This window comes from Calidris pugnax, unplaced genomic scaffold (genome assembly GCF_001431845.1).
Source record: "Calidris pugnax isolate Ruff unplaced genomic scaffold, ASM143184v1 scaffold24, whole genome shotgun sequence".
Taxonomy (NCBI): Eukaryota; Metazoa; Chordata; class Aves; order Charadriiformes; family Scolopacidae; genus Calidris; species Calidris pugnax.
Genome location: NW_015090922.1, coordinates 4,094,172 through 4,105,182, shown reverse-complemented (window position 1 = coordinate 4,105,182; position 11,011 = coordinate 4,094,172). Strand labels below are relative to the sequence as shown.

General features: G+C 39.4%; 1 protein-coding gene across 1 annotated transcript in view; it reads left to right on the top strand.

Annotated features, from left to right (window-relative positions):
* Positions 1-2,718: 2,718 nt before the first annotated feature.
* LYPLAL1 (lysophospholipase-like 1) overlaps positions 2,719-11,011 on the top strand; it is a 25,063-nt gene continuing 16,770 nt past the window's right edge. The window contains exons 1-2 of the mRNA XM_014950558.1: positions 2,719-2,847; positions 6,967-7,066. Coding sequence (XP_014806044.1) covers positions 2,763-2,847; positions 6,967-7,066 — 185 coding nt within the window. The 5' untranslated portion in view covers positions 2,719-2,762. The remainder of the gene's footprint in view (positions 2,848-6,966; positions 7,067-11,011) is intronic.

The following is an 11,011-nucleotide window of genomic DNA, read 5'->3' as shown; positions in this document are numbered from 1 at the left end:
AATATGTGTTTAGCATTTAAGTCAAAATTTAATCTGTTTATTTCATTCAGCCCAGAAAAAAAAAAAATCAAAAAGAGAAGCAATTGCAACAGAATATGTTTTTAAGGGTGTGGGAGGACATTTTATTGCTGCTGTGAAATGTAATGAATTCCTTGTGGAGATGTTACATGTCAGCAGTGAAAGACTCGTAAAAAACTTAAGCATATGTTAGTTTAACAAAATTTGCAAGCTATTTTCATATTGCCTATAATTTTCTACAGTTATTAACATACTGTTAATTCATTCAGGATAGTCCTTTCAGTTAGTAAGGCTAGCTTTTAGCAGCAGCCATGATTTTCATGGTGTTCATGGGTTACATCTGTCTGCTTCATATGCTTCAAGGGTTTGGCCCAGGGAAATAATTATAACCTTTTTCCAGTTCTTCCTCCAGGCACGTTGCCTCCTTCAGGTAGAAGGCAAAACTGGCAGGGAAAGGGACTCTGTATCATCCCTCTAACAACATAAAACTCCTAGAAACAACAGAATCATCTCCTGGCTATTTCTGAGTACCTAATTCAGACATATACAGTTAGAAGGTTCTTTTGCTGTGGTTGTTTTTTTTTTTAAATGTCATTAAATTACATTTCTAATATCATTAACATTCAATATAACTAATATAGTTAAACACACTCCAAGAAAATATTTTCCTCTGTTATAAATAACAAGTTATTACAGTAAATTTGTTATCAACAGAATTGTAACTCAGCTGCTTCCCATTTGTGAAAGAATAGGACCTCTGAACAAACAACTTCCCATGCAGTTATCTATTTGTCTTTAATTTTTTTTTAAATATTAGTCTTTCCCCTCAAGCCCTGGAGTCCTCTCCACTCAGGGAAAGATAAAGATGGCCCTTTGCTTTTTAATGGAAAAGAAAGAATAAATCTTGTGCGTTGACTGTTTCTCTTTAAAAAAAAAAAAAGGACCAACACAAAAAAACCTCCAAACCTACAGTCCTATTTTTGCATGATCTGATATTTTAGCCTTTGTTTTGTTCCTGGCATCAAGCTTTATTTGTTGGCACAAAGAAATATTTTACCTCCAAGTTTGTAACTCAGAGGCAGGGAATGACAAACTGTAAGCTTTAAAAAGGCTTGATCATGATTTGTTGCCCTAACTGTGCAGAAGAGTTTGTCCAACGCCTCACGTCACTGTTGTACCTTTGCTCAGTCACCCTTCACAAATAATAGCCCTCAAAAACTACAATTCTCATTAAAGATGGCAAGATAAAATATAATAAATAAGTATAATTAAATGGCTGAATACATCCTATAATCATGATTAAACTGTTCTGCTAAATTAATTTTTTTTAAAAAAGGAGCCTTAATGTCTCAAATACCACAATTGTTTTTGTATGCTGCAAGTGAAATGAAAAGTAAGGTGTATCTTCGGCTATCAGGCACCAGCTTGTTCATGGTGGCACTACTTTGCTGAGATTTTGTATTCTTGAATCTGGCAACCAACACTGTAGAAATTTTTAGATATGTCTTTCACCCCTTCCCACCATGCAATTTTCTCATTTCCCTAACTATTAGATTTTTTTCCTTCTGTTTACTTCTTAGACCTGCTGCAGAATGTTCCTAGATACATTAAAAATCCAGCTGTGTACATTCTGAAGGGGCATCATAACATGCCGTTTGTCAATCTACATTTTAGTGGTGCCCTAAGATTTCATGGCCTAAATATATAGGAAAATAGTAGTCAGGACAGTAATTTGAACAGAAATACAATCACAGCATGCTCTTCATATTATGTACACACTGATGTCTCATCGACTTAACCAACAGGCCATTCTGAAGGTAATAACATGCTACCTCAAGAGGCTAAGGTTTCATTACATTTTTAAGGACTAACAGGTGTGCCCCTATGGCTTGCCAAAATACTCCATGATGAACTGCAAAACTAATCTGTAAACTTGCTGCTCAACCCCTGGCTCGCACTGCACCTGGCTAGTGAAATGGCAATAGCAGAGTTTATGCCTGGTCATCCTTATTCCACTGCCACGGACCTCAACGCACCAAGGCAGGTGGTTAATCAACACATCACTAGAACACAAAAATAAAAATAAAAAAAAAAGTCTCATGACCTTGAAAAAGTTAGTGGTACCTAAAAGTGCGAAAGAAAGCTACTACTTCTTATCCCCTTACAACAGGTTGGTAGAAACTACCACAAGCACCAGAGTGGCTGTGCTCAGACTCTGATTAAGGCCAGACAAGCTTTCAAACGTCTCTTGGACCTTCTCAGCGTTAGTCCCCACAGGCCCATCGTTCCCTGGAGTGTCTTGGAGGAGCCTTTGGAGCCCCCCTGCCACCCCTCAGCTCCCTGACAGTGAGGCCTTTGCTTGTGACAGCCAGCACCTGGCAAGGCTGAGGCCTCGCTGCCTTTCCAAACACATGCTACCCCATGAGAAGGGTGACCCCCTTCGCTGTTTGACCCTCAGTTTGCCAACCACACGCTGCCTGTACGGATAGAGCACTTTCTATAAGCAGATTTTGGTAACGGCACGGGCGTCAGAAGTGGGAACTTTTCGGGTGCGGGGCCGGCAGAGCTGGGGGCGGCAGCGGGAGACAAGGCCCTGCGCTCCGGAGCGCTGAAAGAGGCCCCAGCCTCCCTCCCCGCCCAGCTGCGGCCGCGGGGCTGCCTCTGCGCCGGCGCGGTAAGGCCGTGCTGCCGGCAGGGCCGGCCCAGGAGGAGGAGGAGGAAGAGGAGGAGGAGCAGCACTGGGCATGGCGGCGCCCGCAGCTCTGCAGAGGAGCGTGGTGTCCCCCGCGGGCAGGCACACCGCCTCCCTCATCTTCCTGCACGGCTCAGGTGGCTGCTTCCCCCCAACCTCTTCTCTCCCCTGCGGCGGGGCCAGGGCGGGGGGGGGCTTGCTGGGGCCGGGGGAGGCCGTCCTCCAACCGCGGGGCCGGTGTGGCCAGCACCGCCGCCTCCTGCTGCCCAGGGGTCAGCTGCGGGTCCGCCCCTTCAGTCGTGAGGGGTTCAGCGGGACGGGCCCGCCTGGAAAGCGAGGAGAAGGGGTGTGAGGTTCCCCCTTCCCTGCGGGAGGCCGGCCCGGAGGAGCCCCGGGGGGCAAAAGAAGGGGCGCGGGTGTGCCGGGCATGGCCTTTGGGCCGCCCCGGGGCCGAGGTGGGTGGGTGAGTGGGGAGTGGGTTAGGGACGGTGCCGGTACACACCAGCCCGGTGTTCTTTCCATGGGAACTTCGTTTCCAGGAGATATTCCCATAATTCCTCCACTCCAAGGGTAGCGATTTGCATCATTAAAATGGCTTTGGGCGTTTTTAAGGATCAGGCTGAAAGTATTGTCACCTGTCAAGGCTGCCTGCTCTCTGTCCAGAAGGGTCCTGGTGGTGTCCAAACTGGCTTCGTGGCCACCATCTGCAGAAGGTAGCCACCGGCATCAGTGACCAGTCCGAGGACAGGAGGGGAGCTTGTGCTTTGTTGGGGTTCCTCCTTAAATGTTATTTCTAACATGCTAAATAACAACAACAAAGGCCACGTGACTTTAAACAAAACACAAAAAACCTAAACAAACAGAAGAAAAAAACCAACTCAAAACAGAAACTGACATCAAACACAAAACAGTAATCATAGCTCTTTATTAGATCAAGGCCTTGGGAATCAGTTCTGTTGAGCTGCTCACCTGGATCTGGCAATGTCCTCAATTCTTTCAGTGTCTCTCTTAGCTTTTAGCTGATGCTTCCGTTTAGTTTTACGGAGATGTATGTGGTTATTTAATTAGTTTCATTTTTATAATCTAGTTAAATTTCATGAAATTCTGTGACTTCAAGAATGAAAGAGAGGAGTTCATAAGATGTGTTCAGCCCTCTTGTCAATGCTAATGCTTTAATGCTCGAGGACATAATTTTCTCTTATGTTGGAGGAGTAAGGGAAGATTATGGTTAGAGGTTGATTCCACATGTGGTTAAAGTACTCTACAATTTTTCATGTTTGATACGATTTCAGTCGTAATGTTTGCAATGGGGAAGTACAAGGGTGCTTTTATTTGGTTTTGTTTAGCAGTTTGGCAGAATAGAATTTAAAACAGAAGTAGCCACAGTGCTGCTGCTGTGGGCTGGCCTGTAAACCTGAATTGTAAACCTTCTGTACAGTGCTTGTGATGGAAACTGGCAGCCAAATGGCATGAATCCATTTTTTTCATAATACTTGCTCCAGACAAATTATAACAAGTGGAGAATGTGAATGCAAAATGGTAAAGAAAAATATTAGAAAATTCCTCGTACTGTACACCAAATTTAGGTAGAGGATTCATTTGGTAGCTCAGTAGGGGAGTCAAATGGGATGTAACAAATGTATAATAATTTTTTAGACTTTAGGGTTACAACTTTTTATGTTGTAACACACATAGAGTCATAGAATCGCTTAGGTTGGAAAAGGACCTTAAAGATCATCAAGTCTAATCATTAACCAAACACTGCCAAGTCCACCACTAAACCATGTCCCTAAGCACCATGTCTATGTGTCTTTTAAATAACTCCAGGGATGATGACTCAACCACTTCCCTGGGCAGGCTGTTTCAGTCCTTGACAACCCTTTTGGTGAGGAAATTTTTCCTAATATCCAGTCTTCATATAACATGTTGTTAAGTTTAAACTTTGCACTCTGGAAATCTGAGCTTTATTTGAAAGGAAAATTATTTTACTTGAGGAGGGGGAAAAGATAATATTGCTGCCATCAGTTTATTTCAGTGTGTAAACAGACTCAAAGCGGAATTTTCTGTGCATTGCTTCTTTTTAGTAGTATTCAGAAGAACATATAATGCTAAAATCTAAGAAAAGCCTGAAAGACAAACCTTTTGGAAGGTTTTTGGGTTTTATTTGGTGTTGCAGTCTCCCCTCTTTCTCCCTCCCCTTCAGATCCTATTCTTACCAAATCAAAATGCATGCTCTTTACAGCAGTTGCAGAGCATTTGGACCAGGGGACTCCTGACACACAGATGGTCATAGTTCAATTTGCTTGTACTCAATGAGTTTTCTATTAACTTTTCATAGACAGACTAGCTTCATTAGCTGTAAATGTTTCTGCTGATCTTGGCAAAACTAAAGAAATTTGAATAAACAATAAAAGATGTGCCCTGCACCATTAAGGAGTTTATAAAGACCTAAGTAAGTCCCAATTCTATAAGCATTCAGATAATTGCTTAGGTTGACCCTACCGGAGGGTTGATACTGTGTATTTGCAAAGCCTAGACTTTTGCATTCTAACGGAATGAAGTATATGGGAAAAAATGTTTATTGAATGCTCCTTAAGATACATTGTTCATAAATTAGGTGACAGCAACCATACGGAAACCGTTGCATGTCAAGAGTGTCTACCAAGAACCATAGGTGTGTTTGGACTTTAGATCATACTGATCACATAAGCGAAGTGTTTGTGGGAATGTGCTCTGAAACATCCAGTTTGTAACTTTCATTTTACTGTTTAATGTAGCACAGAATGAGATTTGTGTCAGTTTCATGACCCTATTGTTTATTTGTCACTGGGAGTATTTAGGTCGAAAAGAGAACTTCATGGTTATGCCATTTGTGCTCAACAGAAAAAAATGCTGGGTTTGGATCCTTCTTGCCTTCTGTTTTAATTCTGAAGGTGCATTAATTGTGTGTGTAAATAAAGATCACTGAATTTTATTTGAGTGCTAAATAAAGCAAGAACACATCTTCTCCATTGGGAAATTATAATCATTGTGACAGTAAATTGATACATTTATGTGATGTTGTTCAGATGAACCCATGTAATGTGGCAGCAAGCCTGGCTTAGGGCAGTGATATTTTCTTTTGTGGTTTGGACGTTTTATTGAAAAAAATAAAGTGAGTTCTAAAGTCAAACTCACTAACTTGAGCTAAAGTAATAGAGAATACTGTTAACTCAGATTAGCAGTTGAGTTGATAATATGTGGGAGCCTTTACTTTAAACAAGACTGAAGTCCTGTGGCATAAGTGGCGGCCAGTTTTGCTCAATCCCCACCAATTTTTTCAGGTTGAACTTGTCACATTACTGCCTACTGTAAACCATATTCCTAGATGGGCCACCTTCCTCAAGCTTGAAGCATTGTTTAACTCTTATTGGGCACTTATGTGCTCGTGCTGTGCAGAGAGGTGGCAGTGAAGTTATGGTTGAAGGTACCAGTGATGCAAAGACAAGCTCTAGAAACTGTCTGGTATGTTTGTTTGAAAGGCAGACATGCTGTCTGCATAAGTTTTCATCCTGTATATCTGTTCATAGCACTTCAGTCTACAGGGGTTTTGTCTATAGGCTGAGTTGATATGACTTGGAAAAAATACATTGAGAGTCAGATCTCAACTAGCTTTCAAACAGAACTCTGGGATTAAGTTTTTTGAGGAGTCCGCCAGATATTTAAACTCAAACTCGTGTCTTAAGCACTGTTACAAAACATTGGGAGTGTTTGACTGATACTTCCCCTAAAGCCTATGTGTAATGTTAGCATAATAAAATCTGAAGATCCTTTTTATGCTCTTGACTGGGTTTTGAGGTGAGTTAACATAAAATTCTGTAGTAAAAGTAACTAACTTTTCTCAAGGGAGCACTTTTTCTCTTCACTTTATCTCACTTTTTAAACTGTTCATCAGTATTTTTTGTTTATCACTGTTATCAGCAAATAAGGTTAGCTGCATGTAAGAGGTAAGGCTTTGTATCTGATTATGAGGTACTTAAGCCATTGGATATACTAAAATATTTATTAAACTTATACTGTGGGACCTATTAAGTAGTCTGTTTCTAAGACGTTTTGAGTCCATTTTCATTGAAAAGAGGATTGAGGTTATTCTAGAAAGTTTTTGGAGGATTAGCTTTGTGGTTTAGAAATTAGGTCTGTCTGGTATATTTGGCATTATGGAGGTTTTTTTCTAAATGCACAGAATAATTCTTGTTGTACTCTTCTGTGTGATACAGGTGATACCGGCCAAGGAGCAAGAGCATGGATAAAACAAATTTTGAATCAGGACATGGCATTTCAACATATAAAAGTAATTTACCCAACGGCTCCTCTCAGGTATTGTTTAATATATTATAACCATAGGATTAAATTACTGTATTCCAGTACTGTAAAATATGCTTGTGAATATTGGTACATGCTGTCATTAACGCTTCCTCCTTCTTTCTCAAGTATATTTTTTTTGGCAAAACTGGAGCTCAATGGTGCATTGCTGCCCAGGGACTGTGATTTTTAAGTGGTTAAGACTCTAAATGGTTAAGACTTCACAGAAGTTGCATTCTCTAATTCAGATTCAGGTATTGTCCTCATGGCATTTTTCCATCTTCTTGATATGAATAAAGACAATACTCCAGTTTGTGTTGTAGTGGCATGATAGAGCCATGTTCTGGATCACAATCTTACCTATATTAATTCTCATAAATTAACCAATAAAATACTCTGTTGTATTTAATGCCAGGTTTCAGTTCTGAAGGTGGTCGGACTTTTTGGCAAGTAAAATGTGATATATCTTCAGCTGCTGGAGAAAGGACTGGGAATTTAGAATTACACATTTCTTCTAGTTCAAATCCTGACCCAACTGTTTCAAAGAGAACTGAGTCCAGTATTTGCTCTAGGCACAAATCTTGTTATTAAATGATTCAGTGGTAGGCCAGAAATATAGATAAATATATTTACCTGTAGGATTTTCAGAGCTAACGAGGTCAAACCTAAAGGGTAAAAGTTACCTTTTAGCACCTTATTTAGCTGTCTAGAGACATGGCCTTATATTTCAGAGATGTTGATTTTTTTCATAATATAAATTCATTTCTAAGGTGTCTGTGACTAAGTTAGGAAAATGTTTCATTGAAAGGTAATGGGGTTCAAGTTTCTTTCTGAATTTGTGCATAAGCGTGAATGAATGCTGAAAAGAAAAGGAAATTGTGACATTCTACACAGACTTTTGAGGTACAGAGGTTTGAAAATCAGAAGAAAATTTCTTGGAGAGTATAAACAAGTATAATAGCAGATTTTTTCTGGCATCCACTAATACATGGAAAAAAACTTTCCTTGACCATGTATTTTTATGATCTACTTAGGCAGGAAAAGCAATTGAGAGATTGCAGTGTGAATGTACTCACTGTGTTACAGAAAATCAAGCCCGTGAGTGGAAGTCTTTGAAGCAGTATGTTTTGGGTTAGTAGGTAGTGAATATGATTTTCTGTAAATAACATGCTTATAAGTTCATTGATGACAGGCTAACGTGATGGCTACAGTTATCAGTGGCACATCACACATACTGACAGGCTCCATTTCTTCCCTATCAACACATCAGGACCAATGCAGGAGGTTTTGCTTTCCTATGAAACAATATTTTTCACATTATATGCAGCCAGAGCACCTCAGACTGCATCTGTTAGGTCAGTGCTTCATTTTTCCATCCCACTGTACTTCTGGGGTCCAATTGTTTTCTCACTTGTTTTGGTTTCTTTGGATAACTACAGATGTAAACTATGTATAAATGATTAACTAGCAAGATCTCCTGAAAATGAGTGGCATTTATGGGAAATTTGTTTGTATTTTCAGATGTTAGATTTCAGTATTTTAGTAAACAGATGGGAAGACAGATACCATTGTAATTAAAACATGTGAACAGTTAATTCCACTCCCTTTACTTTTTAAGTCAAGGTTACTCTTGTTCTTCCCTCGAGCAGACAGAGGTCGTGCATTAGTTGATTCAGAAGTGTTTTTTAGCAAAACTGTGAAAAGTTGTATATTCAAAGAATAAAAAATACCCACCCTGTTTGTCTTTGATTGTCAATATGAAGTATGCTTGGGAATATTGTACAGCCCTCTGTTGCTGATAAGCACCATTAGCTGACAGTGAAATAAAACAGATGCCCTTAAGCACAATAATGTTTGCCACTGTTTGCAGCAATGCTGAAGTGAAATTTGTGAAGATATGTGTTACTGGTTGAAACCAAAATAACAGAAGTCTTTACAGACTTGTTTCATGTTGTTTTGGTGTTCAAGTCCAAAACACGCTATGCTCTTTGAAGCATTTGTAATGGTTGCTCTCCTTTCTTCCACAGAAAGTAAAAACAAGGCTAGAACATCCGAACTTGAATGGCAGATATTAAAATAACTATATCTCCACTTGGAACTGAAATATATGGCCTGTTTTTGCATGTGTATGTATATGTGTTTTGATAAGAATTCCAAACGCTTCTGGCACCAATGAGGGAATTCATCATCCTTGATAACGAGACCTATAGGTAGGCTGTTACAAGCGTGTAGATCTGCTGAAGAAGGTTCTGATCCAGTCTTTGGTCATGTAGAGACAGAGCAATACACTGGTGGAAAGCTGCACTGGTGTGAGTGAAAGTCCCTGCGGGTGGCACAACCTGCTGCTGTATTGTCAATTACAGGAGCAGAGTGCAAAGCTTGCCAGCAGGATCTTCCACTGATGATGAAATTGAACAAAAGCTTGAAGTCAGGCAAGACCATGCTAGGATTGCTTGGCTAATACGCTCCTCTGGCAAAATACTGTTAATGTGGATGTAGTTCATACTCTATAAACTCCTGTCTTTTCCAGCGTAGCTTACCACATACACATTGAATGCTCTCTGTCAAAGTAGTTATGCCAGCAGGTTTGATGATATTACTGCAATGCTTAGAGGCTTTGGCAGAATAAACTGCAAGTCAGGAATACCTCTTCATGTTTTTGATGGATATAATTCTGCTGATAGATAGCTCTATAGATTTGACCTTACGCATTCTTCATGTCTATTAAATAGAGTTCTGAAAAGCAGTGGCATTCACATTTTTCAACAGAGTGTTGGAAGTTTTTTTTTCTTTGTGCAGGGTGCATGGGATTTATGTTTACACTTTGTTTAGATTTTATCCCAGGCACTCAAACATACATATTTTTCACTTATTAAAACATCAGAGGTTCAGACATGGTTTTATTCAAGAGTCAGTATGTTTGAAAATTATTTTGGAAAACTATCTAGCATATAATCTAGAAGAATTCTAAAACATGTTCTCTAGCTTCATTAGCATTGATTTCAGCAAACACTAGAGAGGACACTTCTATTTTATGGTTGAAAGCAATAGAATGTTACTGAACTACATTTTATAGGGCTGGTTTTTACTATTCTCTATAGGTCTCTGTAAAAAGCTACACTTTTTTAGGAATATATTTACTTTTCTTTAATCGTTTTTATAATGTGCAGGGTCTGTTTAGAGAATGACCACATCCCCTGGACAGGTAAAGTGTTTGCAGCCTTTTGTCACTCTCATCCCCCATCACTTTGGAAAGTCCTATGAGTCTCATATTTGTTTGTTTCCTGAACAAAAATAGCAGAATGTAGATAGTGCAATTTACTATTAAAAAAGAAAAACTTGCAGAATTGCCAGGTAAAATGCTTGTGGTAAAAAACATGCTTAAATAAAAAAGGGAAAAATATGTGGATTTGAAGTCTCTTTGTTGTAGTAAGGGTAGTGGCACCTGATTGTGGAATATGTTTACAAGTTAAAAACAGGTAGCTGGGACATGCAAATTTTGCTTTAAAAATGACAATTTTTAGACATTGCTTAGAGAGGTTTTGTTTTTTCTCTCTAATGTAGGCAACTGGAATACTTAAAAATGAGTAGAGAGCTGTTTTTTATAGGTTCTTATAACTTTATCTAGCTTTCTTTCAAGATCAGTGCTTCTGTACATAGATTAAACTTGTTAAACATAAAATTCTGTTTCCTCTCCCTTGTAATGCTAATGTATATTTTTAATTAAAAAAGAGAAGCTCAAATTGTACCCTAGCAGCTGATACAATCCATAAAGCCATGTCTACAGTAATAGTTTTAAAGGAAAGGGTTTCCTTTTTCCTTTTTTATTTGGGTCAGGATTTGGCTACAGCTTTAAATACTGTTTCAGCTGCTACAGCTGTGACTTAAACATTAGGTTTCTAATGAGTTCCTAAATCAGAACTGAATAACACCCAGTTTAACCTTTTTTTTTTTTTTTTT